The sequence below is a fragment of the Rattus rattus genome, chromosome 6, assembly GCF_011064425.1.
Source record: "Rattus rattus isolate New Zealand chromosome 6, Rrattus_CSIRO_v1, whole genome shotgun sequence".
NCBI lineage: Eukaryota > Metazoa > Chordata > Mammalia > Rodentia > Muridae > Rattus > Rattus rattus.
Genome location: NC_046159.1, coordinates 154,501,926 through 154,522,591, shown reverse-complemented (window position 1 = coordinate 154,522,591; position 20,666 = coordinate 154,501,926). Strand labels below are relative to the sequence as shown.

General features: G+C 40.1%; 2 protein-coding genes across 2 annotated transcripts in view; both read left to right on the top strand.

Moving 5' to 3' along the window:
• Positions 1-20,666, top strand: part of LOC116904494 (histone-lysine N-methyltransferase 2C) — a 162,713-nt gene that overhangs the window by 110,383 nt on the left and 31,664 nt on the right. Inside the window, exons 30-37 of the mRNA XM_032907291.1 lie at positions 1,625-1,757; positions 1,989-2,203; positions 3,458-3,531; positions 4,455-4,637; positions 8,054-8,219; positions 14,896-15,007; positions 18,060-18,138; positions 19,512-19,575. Of these exons, the coding sequence (XP_032763182.1) occupies positions 1,625-1,757; positions 1,989-2,203; positions 3,458-3,531; positions 4,455-4,637; positions 8,054-8,219; positions 14,896-15,007; positions 18,060-18,138; positions 19,512-19,575 (1,026 nt within the window). The remainder of the gene's footprint in view (positions 1-1,624; positions 1,758-1,988; positions 2,204-3,457; positions 3,532-4,454; positions 4,638-8,053; positions 8,220-14,895; positions 15,008-18,059; positions 18,139-19,511; positions 19,576-20,666) is intronic.
• LOC116904226 (histone-lysine N-methyltransferase 2C-like) lies at positions 8,906-14,146 on the top strand. Its single transcript, XM_032907164.1, has 3 exons — positions 8,906-9,967; positions 10,453-10,745; positions 12,013-14,146. Exons 1-3 carry the CDS (start codon positions 9,131-9,133, stop codon positions 13,907-13,909), a joined length of 3,027 nt encoding a protein of 1,008 aa, XP_032763055.1. The 5' UTR covers positions 8,906-9,130; the 3' UTR covers positions 13,910-14,146.

The window sequence follows — 20,666 nt, the reverse complement described above, 5'->3', positions numbered from 1 at the left end:
CCACCAAGGGTAGCAGAGCGAATGCAAGGATCTCATGTGGCCTTGTCGTTAGAGACAGAATGTAAAATCAGACCGATGACTGCAGTACGTGGCCTGCAGAGGTAACACTGTTTAAAGTGGGAAGGAGGACAGTGCAGTGCTGTTAATAGTAATACAGAAAGGCAAAAAGCAGAAATTTCAAAAAGATTAGATACAGTAAGTGGATGTTTGTTTAGGTAAAACTGATAAGTGCTCAGCTCTTTCTGTGTAATCATCCTCAAAATGGTTCTCCTTACGAACGAGTTTCACTTAGACAGGTGTGATAAAGTTCAAGAAAGTGACCCTCTTAACTTGTTTGTCAGTGTGGTGAGCTGAGAGAAGACTGCCCTGCAGTCTGGGTTATCTGTTACATCCCTGTTTTATCCCTCAAAATTAGTTTTGTAAGCAGCAAAGAAGAGAAGCTTTCCCAGCTACTTGTGTAAGCTTTGGAAGTCTTGTGATCTACATTTTTTGTCTTAAACGAAGGGACATGTGATAAGTGCTTTGAGGTTTTGTGAAGCTACAGAGTTCATACATGTAAGGGTTCATAAAGCAGTCCTTATTAGCACACAGGCAAAGCACCAGGCATGGTGGACTTGTATGTAGTATTGCTGATAGATAGCCACAATGGCGAGCATGTTTTTACCACCAACCTTTTATTTATCCTAATTATCTAAAAGGCATTTAAGCCTGCCTGCCTGCCTGCCTGCCTGCCTGCCTATCTACATATCTATGTGTGTTGGTGTTTTGCCTGTATATATGTTAGTGTGAGAGTGTTAGATCCCCTGGAACTGGAGTTGCAGACAGTTGTGAGCTGACATGGAGGTGATGGGCATTGAACTTAGGTCCTCTGCGTGCAGAGCGGCAGTGCTTTTAACTGCTGCGCCATCTCTCCAGCCCTCATTTAAGCCCCTTTAAAGGCATGTAAGACAGGTGAGTGAGTAAAACTCTGTCTGAATTCAGTTCCTGGAGTCCATGTTTTAGACGATGAAAGCCAGCTCCAACACACCTCTTCATGTTGGGAAAAGACAGTGCATTTTAAATAGTCTAGACGTGTGGATGATTGTGGTTGTGTATACTTGATGGTGGGGGAAACATGAGGACATTTCTCATTTGCCTACTGTTATAAAAAAAGATGATAAAGTATTTGGAAAGAGAGTTGAAAATGCTTTTGGAAGTTGGAAATTCAAGTAGTGAGAGGACAAAACTATGATTATTGTTTTTGTAACATGTGTATTTAATAGTTCCTTCCTACCAGGAAGTATATGTCCTGAGAACTAAATATATATTCACTGTGCATAAGAACACTTCCATTTTACAAGTTGACTTAGAAGTCGGTTCTGCTTCTAACAAGTTCTAGACTTAGAATTAAAACTTAGAGCTGTTGGACTGTAAAAACGTTCATCTAATGTACTACATTAGAAGTGTGATTGTTTGGGACCACACTTCAAAACTAACCACATCACCCTTCAATATGTGTTATATAGTGTATCATTGAAAAAAGTACTACCTTAAAATAGTATGAAAAGTTTTATTTAGAAATATTTAAGCCACTTGTCATTTATGAATATTTTGAAAAATAAATGATTGTTTTTCCTTCTTTAAGATGTTTTTTCCCGGATGCCACTCATGAATGGCCTTATTGGACCCAGTCCTCATCTCCCACATAATTCTTTGCCTCCTGGAAGTGCACTGGGGACTTTCCCTGCTATAGCACAATCCCCTTATACTGATGTCAGGTATTTAAATTTTCTGTGGAAACAAATTATACTACCCTTTGTTCTGTCTTAGTCTTTTAAGTTATTATGCATGGTATTAGTACTTATTATATTTACTAAGAATTTTACTTAAGGATTTCAAACATATTTAAAGCTATTTTGAAGAAGATCCTAAGGAGAGTAGTACTTGAGCATAGTATTAATAGAAAGTTACTTTGTTTATAAAGTAAAAATGTTCTGTTATTTTTCCAGGGATAAAAGTCCAGCATTTAATGTAATGGCAAGTGATGCCAACAGCTCCTGGGTGCCGACAGCTCCAAGTATGGAAGGGGAAAACGACACCCTGTCAAATGCCCAGAGGAGCACACTGAAGTGGGAGAAAGAGGAGGCTCTCGGTGAGGTGGCAACAGTAGCACCAGTCCTCTACACAAATATTAATTTCCCCAATTTAAAGGAAGAATTCCCAGGTTAGTAGTAATAGATGTGCTAACATACCTGTGAAATTTACCCAGTCTCTCCTCAATGCCCTGCCTTTGTTTTAAAAGGCACTAGAAAGTCTTTTTGTTGTGGTTGTTACTGTTGTTCTTGTTTTTGTTTGTTTTGGTTTTGGCCATAAGGTTTCACTGTGTAGCCCTGGCTTTCCTGGAACTCACTTTTGTAAACCAGGCTGGCCTCGAATTCAGCTCTGCCTGTCCTGTGATTGAAGGTGTGTACCACCATGCCCAGCTCAGGAGAAAGTCTTTTGTCATCCCATGCTCATCTTGACCTGATAACCCAAGATGAAAGATAGTACTTAGTAACTCTAGGCCTTGTGCTCATTTAAATATTTCCCCAAACTCTTTACTTAATGAGATTGTCAGTTGTCCAGGTCTTAGCAGTTCTCTATTATGAGGTAGTTAGTGCTATGTGATTCTTTTTTTTTAATTAAGTGAAAATGTTACTAATTCTTGGAGGTTTTCCCCATATATATGATGCATTTTGACCATCATACTTATCCAGTGTTCCACTTCATAACCCTCCCAGATTCACCCCCCTTTCCTTCCAAGTTGTTTCTCCTCCTCTAAGAAACAAAACAATCCATGGAGTCCAGTGTGTGCTGCCTATATCCTTCTGGGTGTGGGACCCATCCACTCTAACATGGTTTACCTCCTAGGGGTCATACTCCTATCGAAAATCGACTTTCCTTTCTCACGCCATCAACTCACTAACTCCTCATCTAGGCATGGAAACTCGCAAACCCTTCCCCTGCGAGCCAGAAGCTGCACGAGGGCATTGGATCCTATTGAAATATAGTTCCAGATAGTTGTGAGCCTCCATGTGACTACCAGAACTCACCTGGATCCTCTGGAAGAGCAGCCACTGATCTTTACCACCAGTCAGCTCTCTCTCCATCCCAGTCACCGAGCTGTCTTACACCTGTTGTCCAATGCCAAGCAAGATCTCCATTTGCTTCATCTACATCTGATACATAAAATCTGAATGATATTTTATTGTAGTGTTTTGCCTGTGCCTTGTTTAGAGTAAGACTGAATCATCAGTTGTAATTTCACTTCGGAACTCAAAACATTTTGAATTTTAGATAGTTTTAGATTTCTGATTTTCACATTAATAACACTCAACCTGTTTTGTGTTAAAATAAGATCAAAATAAGTTCAGAAGTAGCTTTTATTACAACTCTGCATCACCGTCTTTGTGAAAGTGTGTCTTCTATGCTTTTGCAGATTGGACTACTCGAGTGAAACAAATTGCCAAGTTGTGGAGAAAAGCCAGCTCTCAGGAAAGAGCACCATATGTGGTATTTAAATAATTCCTATGTGTTAGATCTTTAAGCACAATATTTGAAACTTATTTTTATTAGGTAATAAAAAGAAAATACTTGTTAATACTTAGAAAACTAGCAGTTTTATATAGTAACTCATCTTATTTCACCAAAGAACATAACATTTTTAAAGCTATGTAACAGGTCAGAGTATTTAAGGTTTCAATTAATTCATGTCACCTTGAAATTGTTTTATCTCTTAACAGACAGTACTGCTATTGAGAGTGAGAGTAGTTTTTATGTATATGAGTTTACAAGGAAATCTTTATACATCTTGCATTTGAGACTTCCTTTAAGGAGTTCTGAAATACCACCAGAGTTTGAAATGATTACATAATTCACAATTCAGGATAGTGAATAATTATCTTCTAAGGAGCTGGAATGAAATGAACCCTTTTGTGTACCTGTAGTCACATTAAAGCCTTATTGTTGTTTACCTGACCTTGCATGCATTGATATTCAGCTACAATGATAACTTTGAATGGAGCCAATGGGGGGCGGGGCTGGAGGATAATTTTATGGTTTGTTTTAAATTTTGTAGCGATAGAATATTTTTTTATAACTTGCCTTGATGGTAAGCTTCAGCTTTCCAGCTGTTTTGGTTGGACGATCAGTTTGCTTTTTTTAATGTAAGTTGAGGATGTGCTAAATCTTCCATGTTGTAATGCTGTGTTTGGATTATAGTGAACTCTATTCTATTGCACTGGGATTCCTGCAGTGACTCAAGCATATATGTAGAAATGCCTTCTCTCTCAGCAGCGTGCCCTGTGCAGGTGTCTGCTTACTGTCTAGGTCCGTTCTTAGCAGAGGTTAAGTTTTCAAGAGTGATGCTTCAAATATTTAACACACGTTTTATAGCTTACAAATAGGACATATTTTGTTTTTTCTTTTTGTCAAAGCAAAAAGCCAGAGACAACAGAGCTGCTTTACGCATTAATAAAGTTCAGATGTCAAATGATTCTATGAAGAGGCAACAACAGCAAGACAGCATCGATCCCACCTCACGCATCGATTCGGATCTTTTTAAAGATCCTTTAAAGCAGAGGGAATCAGAGCATGAACAGGAATGGAAGTTTAGACAGGTATTGGAATTTTGGATGATCTTTTTAAAAATTATCTTATTTTCTTACATTTCCAGCCATTGCCCCTCCCCAGTCCTGCCTCCTACAGTTTCTCATTCCATTCCTCCTTCCTCTTGCCTCCAAGAGGGTGTTCAACACCGCACCCCCATCCCTGCAGGACCTCCCCCTTACCTGGGCCTCAAGTTACTCCAGGATCAGGTGCATCTTCCACCACTGAGGTCAGAGCAGGCCGTCCTCTGCTATATGTGTGCTCTGGACCAGCCTATGTTGGTGGCTCAGTCTCTGGGAGATCCCTGGGTTCCAGGGCTTCCTATGGGGTCACCCTCCCCTTCAACTTCTTCAATTCTCTATCTAATTGGACCATAGGGGTCCCCAACTTCATTCCAGTGGTTGGGTAGAAGTATCTGCATCTGTCTCAGTCAGCTGCTTGTTGGGCCTCTCAGAGGACACCATGCCAGGTTCCTGTCTGTAAGCACTCCACAGCATCAGTAACAGTGTCAGGCCCCCAACTGCCACCCAGAAATGGCAGTCATTGAGCCATTTTTCCTTCAGTCTCTTTTCCATCTTTTTGTCCCTGTATTTCTTTTAGACAACAATTCTGAGTCAGACATTTTGACTGTGGGTTGGTAACCCTGTCCCTCAACTTGAAGCCCTGTCTATCTACTGGAGATGGACACTTCGAGTTCCCTCTCCCCATTGTTGGACATTTTGGCTAAGATCACTGCCATTGAAACCTGAGTGTCTTACCTCCTAGGTCTGGTACTTTCTAGAGGGTCCCCCAACTCCAACCCCCGAGGCTGCATATTTCCATTCATTCTCCTGTCCTTCTTCTTATGAGAAGAGATAGGAAAAGGAAACCACTTAAGAGAGAAGAGGTGGGAAGAAGGAGGCAGTTTTACTGGGAGAGCTTTACAGAGACAGGTTGAATAGAGAACGAGTTAGATATAGGTGAAGACAGATAGTGTCACCCCCTCCCCATACCTGATCCTGTACCCCCTTTCCACTCAATCTCCCCTCTCCTACCTAGGTCCCTCGCTCCCTCTGCTTCTGTGATTATTTTCTTCCCCCTTCTAAGTGGAATTGAAACTTGGGCCTTTCTGCTTGTTAAGAACTTCTTAAGATCTGTGGGTTGGTTGCATTCTAGATATTCTATACCTTTTGGCTACCATGCCTGTCCTTTTGGATCTGGGTTACCTCACTCAGGATAGTATTTTCTAGTTCCATCTATTTGGCTGTAAAATTCATGATGTCTCATTTTTAATAGCTGAGTAATATTCCGTTGTATAAATTAACCACGTTTTCTGTATTCATTCTTTGGTTGAGGGACATCTAGTTTCCAACTTCTGGCTATTACAAATAAGGCTGCTATGAACATGTGCCCCGGTGGCATGGTGGGCATCTTTTGGGTATACAACCAGGAGTGGTATCGGTGGATCTTCAGGTAAAACTATTTTCTGAGGAAGTGCCAGATTGATTTCCAGAATGGTTGTCCCAGCTTGCACTCCCACCAGCAGTAGAGGTGTGTTCCTCTTTCTCCATAGCCTCACTAGCATCTGCTATCTCCTGAGGTTTTTTATCTTAGCCATGCTGATTGTTGTGAAGTAAAATCTCAGGGTCATTTTGATTTTCGTTTCTCTGATGACTAAGGCCTTTGAACATTTCTTTAAGTGCGTCTCGATGGCCATTCAAGATTCTTCTCTTGTGAATTCTCTGTTGAACTCTGTACTCCATTTTTTAATTGGGTTACTTTTTTTCTTTCCTTTTTTCTTTTTTTGGAAGTTAACTTCTTGAGTTCTTATATATTTTGAATATTGGCCCTCTATTGGATGTAAAGTTAGTGGAGAATTTTCCCCAATATGTAGGTTGCTGATTTGTCCTTTCAACAGTGTCCTTAGCCTTACCGAAGCTTTTCAGGTTCATGAGATCCTATGTATCAATTATTGATCTTAGAGCCTGAGGCATTGGAGTTCTGTTCAGGAAATTTCTCCCTGTGCCAATGAGTTCGAGGCCCTTTCCTGTGTTCTTTTCTATTAGACTCAGTATTTCTGGCTTTTGCCTGAGGTTTTTTATCCTCTTGGACTTGAGCTGTGTGCAAGGTGATAAATATGGATCTATTTTCAGATCACCAGTTGGACCAGCAACTTTTATTGAAGATGCTGTCTTTCCTCCACTATTTGTTTTTGGCTGTGTGTGTTTCTCAAAGATCAAGTGTCCATAGATAGATGTGTGGGTTTATTTCTGGGTTCCCATTTGATTCCATTGATTGGACTTTCTGTCTCTTTTTTTTTTTTTTATATCTATTGCTTTGCAGTACAGCTTGAGGTCAGGGATGATGATTCCCCCTGGAATGGCTATCATGGTTTGTTTGTTTTTTTTTCCATATGAAGTTGAGAATTGCTCTTTCCATATCTGTGAAGAATTGTGTTGGAATTTTGATGGGAATTGCATTAAATCTGTAGATTGCTTTTGGTAAGATGGCCATTTTCACTATGTTAATCCTGTTGATCCATGAGCATGGGAGATCTTTCCATCTTCTGAAGTCCTCAATTTCTTTCTTCAAGGGTTTGAAGTTATACAGATATTTTACTTGCTTGATAAAGAATTACACCAAGATATTTTATATTATTTGTGGCTATATTGTGAAAGATATTGCTTCCCTAATTTCCCTCTCACCCTGTTTATTAATTGTATAAAGGAAGGCTACTGGTTTATTTGAATTAATTTTATATCCACTCTCTTTTCTGAAGTTGTTTATCAGCTGTAGGAGTTCTCTTTTGGGATTTTTGAGGTCACTTATGTATACTATCTTCTTTCCATTTGTTTTTCTTTGATCTCCTTTTGTTGTCTAATTGCTCTTGTCTGTGGCCATACCCCACTGAACAGTGCACATAGTCTCATCTTGAATAATTTGCTTTTTAAATTGCATTTTTGATTGTTTTTTAAATATTTATTTGTTTTATGTAAGTACAATGTACACTGTCATTGTCTTCAGACACACCAGAAGAGGGCATAAGATTCCATTACAGATGGTTTTGAGCTACCTTGTGGTTGCTGGGAATTGAACTCAGGACCTCTGGAAGAACAGATAGTGCTCTTAACCACTGAGCCATCTCTATAGCCCCACATTTTTGATTTTTAAGTAAGTGAGGTAGTTATGTCATTTCAGATTATAATTTTTAATAGAACTTGAAAAATGTTAAAAATAGATTTCTCTTTTTGGTTATATTTTCAAATTGGTTGTAGATACTTGCCGAAATATATATAATATACTGCTATAGGACTAAATAGGGCACACTATTATGATAATCCTTTTCCTAGTAATTTATCTACTAGGAAGCAGTCTGCTAGTTACTGACATCAGATGATGAACTTTGTGCTGTCTTCTTTCTGTGATTTGTGTGCTTTTTCCTTAACAGCAAATGCGTCAGAAAAGTAAGCAGCAAGCTAAAATTGAAGCCACACAGAAGCTGGAACAAGTGAAGAATGAACAGCAGCAGCAGCAGCAGCAACAACAGCAGCAACAACAGCAACAACAACAACAACAACAACAACTTGCTTCTCAGCACCTTCTAGTAGCACCTGGTTCAGATACTCCAAGTAGTGGAGCACAGAGTCCCTTGACACCTCAGACTGGCAATGGGAATGTGTCTCCTGCACAGACATTCCATAAAGACCTGTTCTCCAAACACCTCCCCAGTGCCCCTGCTTCCATACCTTCAGATGATGTGTTCGTCAAACCACAACCTCCACCCCCTCCTTCAACCCCATCCCGTATACCTAATCAGGAAAGTCTGTCTCAGTCCCAGAATTCTCAGCCACCTTCTCCACAGATGTTCTCACCTGGATCATCCCACTCCAGACCGCCCTCTCCAGTGGATCCTTATGCAAAAATGGTTGGTACTCCTAGACCGCCTCCTGTTGGCCATAGTTTTCCAAGAAGAAATTCTGTTACACCAGTGGAAAACTGTGTGCCTTTATCTTCAGTACCTAGGCCCATTCATATGAATGAAACATCAGCCACAAGGCCATCCCCAGCCAGAGACTTATGTGCTTCCTCCATGACAAACAGTGACCCCTATGCAAAGCCTCCAGATACACCTAGGCCAATGATGACAGATCAGTTTCCCAAACCTTTTAGCCTTCCTCGGTCCCCTGTGATTTCAGAACAAAGTACAAAAGGTCCTCTTGCAGCTGGAGCCAGTGATCACTTTACCAAACCTTCTCCTAGAACAGATGCCTTTCAGAGGCAACGGCTACCCGATCCATACGCAGGACCATCATTGACACCTGCCCCACTGGGTAATGGGCCGTTTAAGACCCCACTGCACCCTCCTCCATCTCAGGATCCATATGGATCTTTGTCACAGGCATCAAGGCGACTCTCTGTTGACCCTTATGAAAGGCCTGCCTTGACACCAAGGCCAGTAGATAATTTTTCTCATAATCAGTCAAATGATCCATATAGCCAGCCTCCCCTAACTCCACACCCAGCTATGGGTGAATCTTATACTCACTCTTCAAGGGCTTTTTCTCAGCCTGGAACCATATCAAGGTCAGCATCTCAGGACCCATATTCACAACCCCCAGGAACTCCACGTCCTGTTATAGAATCTTACTCCCAAACCTCAGGAACAGCTCGATCCAATCAAGATCCTTATTCCCAACCTCCTGGTACTCCCCGGCCTAACACTATTGACCCATATAGTCAGCAGCCACCTACCCCTAGGCCTTCTCCACAGACAGATATGTTTGTTACGTCTGTGGCAAGTCAGAGACACACTGATCCATATACTCATCATCTTGGGCCGCCGAGATCTGGAATTTCTGTTCCCTATTCTCAGCCACCAGCAGCACCAAGGCCAAGGACTTCAGAGGGTTTTACTCGGTCCTCTAGTGCAAGACCAGCCCTCATGCCAAACCAGGATCCTTTTTTGCAAGCAGCACAAAACCGAGTACCAGGTTTACCTGGCCCTTTAATAAGGCCACCTGATACATGTTCCCAGACTCCCAGACCAGCTGGGCCTGGCCTTACAGACACATTCAGTCATGCTTCCCCATCTGGTGTTCGTGATCCGTACGATCAGCCTCCAATGACTCCCAGGCCACATTCTGAGTCTTTCGGGGCTAGTCAAGTTGTCCACGATCTTGTTGACCGTCCAGTTCCTGGATCAGAGGGAAACTTTAGCACATCTTCAAACCTTCCTGTAAGCTCCCAAGGACAGCAATTTTCCAGTGTCTCCCAGCTTCCTGGACCCGTGCCAACCTCAGGAGGAACTGACACACAGAGCACCGTGAACATGTCTCAAGCTGACACCGAGAAATTGAGACAGGTAAATGCTACAGCATTTTCAGATGGTTTAAATATATTATCTGTGGAAGCTCCTCATTAAGTCAAATGGTAATGTACTTTACACATACATTAAAGTTATTCTGTACAGTTTATTAAATACAAGGAAAAAGTAAAAATGGTAAAATCAACACTACTTAAATTAGATTTAACCTGGATCTAATTTTATTCTTCATGAATTTGTTGGCAGATCTTTAAATATAAAAACTCTTACTTTAATGGTGGTTTATTCGGCCATGGGGAAAAACACCCAAATCACCAATTTTCGTTGTAATTTTTTTGGTGTGTGTGTGTGTGTGTGTGTGTGTGTGTGTGTGTGTGTGTGTGTGTGTGTGTGTTCGTTCAGTAGTTAAATGAAGCTTTAAAACATTTTGAAATTTTAAATGTTTATGTAGTCTCATAATGGAAATGTTAAGAATTTATAAAATGTTTGCTTATAAATTCCAGCAATTGTTTCTTTCCATTTAGCGGCAGAAGCTGCGTGAAATCATTCTCCAGCAACAGCAGCAGAAGAGGATTGCTAGTCGCCAGGAGAAGGGGCCTCAGGACACAGCCGCAGTACCTCACCCTCTGCCCCTTCCACACTGGCAGCCAGAGAGCATCAACCAGGCTTTCACCCGACCTCCACCTCCCTATCCTGGGAACACTCGATCACCTGTTATCCCCCCACTAGGACCTAGATATGCAGTTTTCCCCAAAGATCAGCGTGGACCCTATCCTCCTGAGGTTGCTGGTGTGGGGATGAGACCGCATGGATTTAGGTAATGCTTTTCATTTTCTGCTAGATTTAGGTTGATATTGGAAGAAGGAACTGGACAAAAAAAACATTAGTATTTGGCAAGAAGTGGTTTTCTACTTTTTTATTACTATGAGATACAGTCATCATAGTTTTTAGCTCAGGAGAGATCGTGGACTTCTTTCCTCTAAGAACTCTTGACAGACGTTGTAAGTGTTTACAGAGTGACTGATAATCCTAATAATGTAGCGTGTCACGCCAGCTTCCAAATGTCGCAGCTGACGCCTAGTGACACTTGTTGTGATATGATGGACGATAATGTTGCATTTTATTCTTTTAGTTAAATTGTAGGATGTCTGTAGAGAGTTGCAGATTAGAGAGGTATCTCCTTTTAGAGATTGAGTGACACAATTGAGTTGTAGAATGAGTCAACATGTATGACCAATACACACTATTGTAAGGAGAGAGCTCCTTAACATGGGCTTTTTTAGAGGACACATAATTTAATCTTATGTCTGGTATATTCTTTCCTTCCCTTTTTTAATTCTACCTTAGTTGTAGTTTACACTCGTTGCTGTTTTGTGTATTTTAAGAAGTGTATGTGTGTCTGTGTAGGATGTATATGTAAATGTGCATGGGGAACTAAGAGGTAGATACCGTGTGTCTTCCATTGTTCTTTCCCTTATAGTGTTGAGAATAAGGTCTCTCCTTCAACCTGGATCTTACTGGTGTGGCAAGACTAGCTTTCCAGTCAATCCTAAGGATGCTCTGGAATCCTCCCCTCACCCCTCCAGGATTATGGGCATCACTACTGTGCTTGGCCTGTGTGCATGTGTGTATATGCTTGTTCATAAAAGTCCTTAGTGACTGAGCCACCTGTCCAGTGTCTGTCTGTTATTCTGTGTGTGAGCCATAAGTCACATGTGATAGGTAGCCAGAGACCAACTTTGTGGAATTAATTCTCTCCTTTATGTGTTCTAGGAGTCATACTCAGATCATTTACAGGGCAAACATTTTTACCCATTGAGCCATCCCACTATCCTAGTTTCGTCTATTTAAAAAAAAAATTAAAGTGTGTGCGTGTGTGTGTGTGTGTGTGTGTGTGTAAAATGTGTTTTGATCAACTTCTAACTCCTGTCAGAGTATCTTACATTTTCACTGTCATTGGGCTTAGCAACAGTATTTTTTAATCTGTAGACTAACTTAAAACTTCTTTTTCTTTATTTTTTCTTTATTTCTAAATTGATTATCATTCTTAATTATTTGGGTTTTGTTTGTTTTTTGGCTTTTAGAGTTGGATTTCCAGGAGCTAGCCATGGTCCCATGCCAAGCCAAGATCGTTTCCATGTGCCTCAGCAAATACAAGGATCTGGAATTCCTCCAAACATAAGAAGACCAATGTCTATGGAAATGCCTAGACCTTCAAATAACCCACCAATAAATAATCCAGTTGGGCTTCCTCAGCATTTCCCACCACAGGGTCTGCCAGTTCAGCAGCATAATATACTAGGCCAAGCTTTTATTGAGCTGAGGCACAGAGCTCCAGATGGAAGGTCACGGTTGCCATTTGCTGCTTCTCCTGGCAGTGCTATGGAGTCACCTTCTCATCCCAGACATGGAAATTTCCTTCCCAGACCTGACTTTCCTGGACCTAGACACACAGACCCCATAAGACAACCTCCCCAGTGTCTACCTAATCAGCTACCTGTGCATGCAAATTTAGAGCAGGTCCCACCTTCTCAGCCAGAGCAAGGTCATCCTGCCCACCAATCTTCTATTGTCATGAGGCCCCTAACTCATCCTTTAAGTGGTGAATTTTCTGAGGCTCCTTTGTCAACATCTACCCCAACTGAAACACCCCCAGATAACTTAGAGATAGCTGGTCAGTCTTCTGATGGTCTGGAGGAAAAACTAGACTCTGATGATCCTTCTGTGAAAGAACTGGATGTCAAAGATCTTGAGGGAGTCGAAGTCAAAGATTTGGATGATGAAGATCTAGAAAATTTAAATTTAGACACAGAGGATGGCAAGGGTGATGACCTGGACACTTTAGATAATTTGGAAACCAATGACCCTAACCTGGATGACCTCTTAAGGTCAGATGAATTTGATATCATAGCGTACACAGATCCAGAACTTGACTTAGGGGATAAAAAAAGCATGTTCAATGAGGAATTAGACCTTAATGTTCCAATTGATGATAAGCTAGATAATCAGTGTGTATCTGTTGAACCCAAAATAAGGGATCAAGGAGACAAAACTATGGTTCTTGAAGATAAGGACTTGCCACAGAAAAAATCCAGTGGTATCAGTGAGATAAAGACAGAAGCCCTGTCTCCCCACTCTAAAGAAGAACCAGAGAGTGACATTAAAAACTGCGATGACAGCAGAGGAGATGCCGAGACAGTGTGCTCACAGGCTTCTGCTCAGACCAGTCACAGTGACCGAGGAAAGCCTTCTCTGCTGACTGCTGATCAAGAGATGCTTGAGAAAAGAAATAACCGGGAGAATGCAGCTCCTGGTGTCTGTGCCATTCAAGAGTCCACTCCTCTGCCTACTCAAGACGTGATGAACTCTTGTGACATAACAGGATCGACTCCAGTTCTCTCGAGTTTACTCTCGAATGAAAAGTGTGATAGCTCTGACATTAGGCCTTCAGTGTCTTCCCCACCAACTCTGCCCATCTCACCATCTACTCATGGGTCAAGTTTGCCTCCTACTTTAATACCACCTGGCCCTCTCTTAGATAATACCATGAATTCTAATGTAACAGTGGTCCCTAGGGTAAACCATGCATTTTCTCAGGGTGTGCCAGTAAATCCAGGATTCCTTCAGGGTCAGTCATCAGTGAACCATTTAGGGACAGGGAAACCTACGAATCAAACTGTGCCTCTCACAAATCAGTCCAGCACCAGTGGCATGCCTGGACCACAGCAGCTAATGATGCCTCAAACATTAGCCCAGCAGAGCAGAGAGAGGCCCCTCCTTCTAGAGGAACAGCCTCTGCTTCTACAAGATCTTTTGGATCAAGAGAGGCAGGAGCAGCAGCAGCAAAGACAAATGCAAGCTATGATTCGTCAGCGGTCAGAACCATTCTTCCCTAACATTGGTAGGAAATTCCTTCTGTCTCAAAATAACTTACTGGGGCATTTGAGTACATGCAGCATGCTTGTAAATACTCATTGTTGAGATTACATTTGGAATCAGTGTAATCTGAGAATTTTCTATCTTCTCGGGTCTTTAAACTAACTGAAGACAGAAATTTTAGATTTCTTCCAGGTCAGTAAAAATGAAGATAACCTTGAATTGTTACCTCATTCAGTTTGGCTTGTGTTAATGGTGGTTTTAGTTTTATCTGCCAATTGTCATAAGAAAATAAATGTAAGGAAATTATGATAGAAATAAAACTTCTTGTTCTTTTGTGTACAAGTGTTGGTAAAGGGTTTTTGTGATTTGGTTTTTTATACTCCACAGATGGTTCTTTCAACTTATTTTTCTTGGTTTACTATTTTTAATAAAAATACAAGTCCATGCAGCCCAACACTTCAGTGCCTTGCCTAGAAGAATTAAAAGTCAGCAGGCATATATCTGAGAATACTTTTTTCTAAACATCAATAACAAAAGCATTGTGTCAGCATGTGGTGCAGACTCCAATATATGACTCTGTTCCACTCACATGCAAAGAGACACTCAGTACCCTCTTCGTACTTTTATTTGTAGTTTTAGCCTGGACATAGTTGTAATCTTTTTCTTTCCTTTAAAAAAATGATAACTAATTTAGTGGAATTCTTTAGTATTGGAAATAACTGCAAACTCTCATTCCTTTTATTGCATTACTAAAAAAATATCATTCTAATTGGCAGTGTACAGGTTGGAACCAACGGGAACTCATTGCTGAACATCATTGTTATGATCACCAATGACTTACAGACTTGTTCTTTTTTCTGAAAGACTAATATATTAAAGTATGCGTCAGTTGTAGACATCTGAAATTCAGCTAAGTTAGGGTGTTACCATTTCTAGATTCCCCTATGTAGTGTAGAAACATATAATGATTATTAAATAATAAGGTATAAGAGTTTATAAACTATGCAATTATTGTGATACTTAAGTTTACCACTTTGTGTATCTTGAACCATGAACTTGAGTAATGTCAAAATACATTTCTTCTTTAGATTTCGATGCAATAACAGATCCTATAATGAAAGCGAAAATGGTAGCCCTTAAAGGCATAAATAAAGTGATGGCACAGAACAGCCTGGGCATGCCGCCAATGGTGATGAGCAGGTAGGTAAATGTTCTCTTCCTTCCTGGGCGTGGGATGTGCTTCTTTAGAGTGCCTCAAACTCAAAAGCCTACCTTTCCCGTGTAAAGAGATTTAAATTCATCTGGATTTAGGGTATTTCCACTCAGGGAGAATGAACTGTAAAATACCACGCAAACATTAGGAAGACTGACTTGGTCATTGAGGAAAGCCAGACTGTTTTTGTTTTTGTTTGTTTAATTTAAAAATGTGTTAGCACTAAGATTTTCCTTCAAGAAATTCTGTGGTTAAGGAAAATATTAATTCAGCTCTAAAATGAAATATTCCATAGATGGCTTTGAATTAGAGAAGGGAAAACAGCAATTTATGGACATTTGGATACTGGGATTGGGGTATTTACATAGTTTTAACATAACAGAAAGTGGAAATTGTCCATTCAGGGGTTTAGATCGAATGCTTGTTACGCTGCAGTGGTCTGTGCCACAGGGCAGTGCTTCTTGATCCTGATCGTTGAGAATCGTTTGCGTGCACCCACCACTACCCTTTTACATGCACTTTCTTTCCCTTCCTACAGACTTCTGAATGGCATTTTCTAGGAATGGTGTCTGAATGCCTGTATTTTTGACAAGTACCTTGAATGATTCTTTAGTTGTATTGCTGTTTCTGATTTTTGTCAGAACAGTAATCAGATCCTCAATTTATTGTTAATGATCTTGTTGAAGAATTATAAAAGGGAGTATAATTGATCATAGAATTGAATATGGAGTTTGTATAGATTGAAGATATAGACATATGCTTTAGGGAACTGTGTAATACATTGAGTATGAATAAGATGCATTTTTGAGCTCGAAGTAGAGATAGTGGTTTGTAAAGATTTTTACTTCCGAGCTGGATTTATTAGCACTGTTCTCTCTCAGGTAACTTTATATGGCATAAGCCTTTTTGCCCTTGAAACCTTTGAAATTTTTCTCAGATATATACATAATAAAAATACAAATTGAAAAAGGAATAGACCACATTTATAACATAGTTAATAATCTCTGATTATATTCATGATATATATGTGTCAATACATTAACAAACTTAGCTTTGAATTTTATAACAAGATAAAGATTGGCCATGACCTATTTTGAGTGTGCAACACTTGACAGGAATATCATGTTTCCTACTGGTGAGAGTATAGTATTGCTAATAAATAATACTGTGTTTTAACTTGATACTCAGAGTCAAGGAAATGCTAGATTTTGTTTGAGCCTTAATTTAAAACATGGGCCTCAGAGTCAGAACTCTGAGTGTCCTATATGTGGTCAACACAATTGTATCAGTGCCTGTTAGACTTGTAGTGCTTTGTCAGCTGTGTGGGAAGTGTACTGGGGACCATTCTAAGGGTTTTGCAGAAATAAGGTAGTCCCTTCTGAGAGTCATGTGGTGTGTTAGATGATGATGCAGACAGCAAGTGATAATCAGATTGAGATTATTCTGTGCCAGAACTGTAGTATAGAGAAAGGAGATACATGAATCAGACTTCTGAAAAACAGATCACAAATAAACACTCAACAACACTTAAGTGCTTCTTTATAATATATTTGGATCTAATTTGAAGTTGTCTTCTATTTATATTTTAATATGTTAAAGCATTCAGTGACTTAATAAGACAGACATGCTTTCAAATAAGCCATAATGGTCCTATCCAGTTATTGGTTTAATTAGAATAAATAAGGTTTCACCAAATGGATTTAACTAGAGGTTAGTCACTAGCTTTATTTTTTCTAATTTGGTTTAATCATTATATTCAAATACATACAAGAACTGTGAAATTATTTGAGGTACTTCTTTTGTTTTAGACTATAAAAGAGCTAAGTAGCACCCTCTGTAGCCCAAGTTGGCTTGAAACTCTTATATAGCTCAGACTGGCCCTGAACTTATAGCATCTTTTCCTCTCGTTTTCTTGGGAACCACCAAGCTTAGTCTAGCTGTTCATTTTCTTCTATTTTTTACTAGTTACTTATTTACATTTCAGATGTTATTCCCCTTTCCTGGTTTCTCCTCCACAAGCCCCCTATACTCTCCTCCTCCCCCTGCCTCTATGAGGGTGCTCCCCCACCCACCCACTCCTGCCTCAGCGCCCTAACATTTCCCTACACTGTAGCATCCAGCCTCCACAGGACCAAGGGCCTCTCCTTCTCCCATTGATGCCAGATAAGACCATATACCTCTGCTATATACCCAGCTGTAGCCATGGATTGCTCCATGTGTACTCTGTGGTTGGTTGTTTAGTTCCTGGGTGCTTTGTGGGTTCTGCTTGGTTGGTGGGATTCAAACCCCTTCAGCAACTTCACTCCTTGCTCTAACTCCCCTGGGATCCCCGCGCTCAGTCCGATGTTTGGCTGCATGCATCCACATCTATATTGGTCAGGCTCTGGCACAGCTTCTCAGGGGATAGCTACACTGCGTTCCTGTCAGCAAGCACTTGGTGTCTGCAACAGTATCTGGGTTTGGTGACTGTATATGGGATGGATCCCTAGGTGGGGCAGTCTCTGGATGGCCTTTCCTTCACCTGCTCCACTCTTTGTCCCTGCATTTCCTTTAGACAGGAGGAACTATCTGTTCTTTTTTTTTTTTCTTTTCTTTTCTTTTCTTTTCTTTTCGGAGCTGGGGACCGAACCCAGGGCCTTGCCCTTGCTAGGCAAGCACTCTACCACTGAGCTAAATCCCCAACCCCCTGTACATTTTTAATAAAGATTGCAACTAGGAAAAAATTTCTTAGTTTGCATATTGAAGCTAGATTTTCACTATAATTGTATCATAAAAATATTTTTGTGAAACCTATGAGGGCCCAAACTCTGCAAATGTTTGGCTGACTTTTTATGCAGCCTTACTGGTCCCCATGAAGATAGCTGCCTAACCATTCTGAGTGGTCATCCACAGTAATCAGAAGGTGCTGAGTGCATAGTGAGAAGAGATCTGTGGCCGTACCCAGAAGGTGGTTGTCAGACTTCTCCTGGAAGAGAGCATTAAGTACCTGTGCAACTTGTGGTGAGCTCATCAGGTGATACTGTGTGCTTTCCTCGACAGATTCCCCTTCATGGGTCCATCCATGGCTGGAGTGCAAACCAGTGAAGGCCAGACCCTAATGCCACAAGCTGTAGCCCAGGTAATGCTGCTCGAATTGCTGGGTTAGGGAAGACACGCCGACCTATATGTCTTACCAAACCCAAATCATAGTGAAGCCCCTCCTAGAGAGTAATAGGAGCAGACCTTCTGGCAACACAGTGAAAGAAAGATGTGCTGTTGCTGTGTAAAATAAAGATTTAAAACCTGGGATTTCTGCCAAGGACCTGCACACGTTAATGATAGAAAGTCACTTGGAAGGAGGCTAAGTGCTTTGGGCTTCTGGCTTCAGGAAAGACATTTCATATCCTGCTAATTGGAATTATTCCATCACATTTAAAGTGTAAAACTGTTGGAAACATTAGGGGATAGTGTCTGTATTCATCCTATAGATATAATTATTCCTTGAGATGACTGCCTTTTTGAATACTGAGCATCTGCAGTCAACTCAGAGTTTAAACATTGATGCTATGATCACGTTATGAAATCTAGAAACAGTAACTCTTTTCATGTGCTATTTTCTATGTTGATTTTTAAAACAATGTATTTGCCTGGTGTGGGAGGATTGTTCTGTGTGCCTTGGAGTTATCTTATACTCTACCAGTTTATCAGTTATTTTTATTATAAAGATAATTTATTCTTTTCCCTATTAAGAGCATAAATACCCTTTGATATACTGGGAAGCTGAGTTTTCTAAATTCTCGGCTTTACTGTGAATTCAGTGTGCACTTTCACAAGTTCTTGAGCCTCTACTCTGCTCTGTCAAATGTTGCATCAGCTTCCCTGCAATACTGTAAGACTGAACCAGCCGTATTCTGGCTTTGAACATAGCTCGAGTCTAACAGAACTTGAATCAACAGGGTAAAGATTTTTTTTCTAAGATTCTATTTATCAGGTCCTGGCCAGGAAATTGTGAAATTTTCTGCTATTCAAACACCATGAAAAAATCAATGCGTTATTAGAACACAAGACCAACATTTTCCTTTACATGGATACTATATTAATCTTGTTATAATTAGCTTCTTTATATAGTACGGTTTAGTGAATCTAGATCATGTATTTATGAACTTATTGACAAAAGAAACCAGGTAGGCATCATCAAAACATCAGATCAGGTGGGATTTTTAGCCTAACTATATAAGATTTTGTTTGCCTTAGTATTATATTTCAGATGAATAACTCATTATTTTCTATTCAACTAAATATGGAAAATATAGTTCAGAGATAAAAATTAATGTTCACATATTAAAATGTTGCCCAACTAATTTATTTGAGTATTTATAAGAGAAGAGAAACTTTAAAGATGTTTTAGAAAATTAAAATTTTTCTTTTTTATTTTTTCCTTCATTTTGAAGTTTTCCCCCCCTTAATTTGAAGTATGGAATTAAACATATTTGTAAATTTTACTTATTTTAGGATGGCAGTATAACACATCAGATTTCTAGGCCTAATCCTCCAAATTTTGGTCCAGGCTTTGTCAGTAAGTATAAATCTAATAAGTTACCTGTTTTCTGGGGATTGCTTGTTTGACTCTATTTGTGTTGTTCTGAAGCTCGGAATTAGTGTAGCGTGTTACAGTGAGCCTGAGCGCCCTGCTCTGTCAGAGTCCGCTGTCCTCTAGGCGTCTTTACAGCAAGGCATGTGTTTCCACTGCTTTTTCTGCCATGCATGAAGAATTAGTTAGAAATAAATACTTTAATGCAGGAAAACCATCTTCCCTATTTTCTTCAACATTGTTGTTTTTTAAAATAGATTTGCCTCTTTCCAATCCATAGCATTAACCCATGTCTACTTTCATGACAGTCTGCTATGATAAGGACACTAAATGGGGAAAAACACAGGGAATATGTTTAAAAGAAGCTGGGTTGAAGCATGGTGTGAAGGTCAAGTATGCAAGAGGCCACTGCGCCCTTCTAGCTGTCCTTTAGGGGTCCCAAGGTGGTTCAGGATAGCATTTAACGTTCCCTCAGACTGAACCTTTCTGAAATCTTCAGACTGCTTAGCTAACTTTTTTCACCATTATCTTTCATTTTGCTCACCTCTGCTCTCCTGGTTCCAGAAACCAGAAAGGCTTTCCTTGCGGTAGGTCTCATTCTACCAGAAGCAGAACTTCTGAAACCTTGTGAAAAAGCCTGTTCTTGACAAAAGCCCTTCAAATTTAGTGCACTAGATTGCACCTTCATACATATACTGGAACTTCTGGGTTTAGGAACAAACCCAAAGTCTGACCTTTTGAAATTCCCCTGCATCAATTATGATCATAATTTGAATACATATTTGCATTAAAAATAAGTAAACTTCTATGACCAACTGGCTTTTTCTGGCTGTATTGTGCCCATTGGATTTGGTTGGATCTTAATGTATGACAATATTCTGTTATAATTGATGTTATTTTCAGCTAATGTCCTTCTAGGATTGTGTTTTTCTTTGTCTTATAGTCAGTCAAACAGGAATACTCGTTTTTTTTACTACATGAGATAACCTTTTTTGGGGACTTGGCATCAGTGGAATAATGTGCTCTGAGAGAACAAAGGGATCCTAGTGTAAAATTAGATACAATGGGGAGAGCCG

What these genes read in the sequence shown, in the direction of transcription:
- LOC116904226 (XM_032907164.1), top strand. Translation starts at nt 9,131, where the DNA reads ATGGGTGAATCTTATACTCACTCTTCAAGGGCTTTTTCTCAGCCTGGA. An exon ending in ACACCGAGAAATTGAGACAG is followed by an intron (nt 9,968 to 10,452) that starts GTAAATGCTACA and finishes CTTTCCATTTAG; the next exon opens with CGGCAGAAGCTGCGTGAAAT. An exon ending in ATGAGACCGCATGGATTTAG is followed by an intron (nt 10,746 to 12,012) that starts GTAATGCTTTTC and finishes TTTGGCTTTTAG; the next exon opens with AGTTGGATTTCCAGGAGCTA.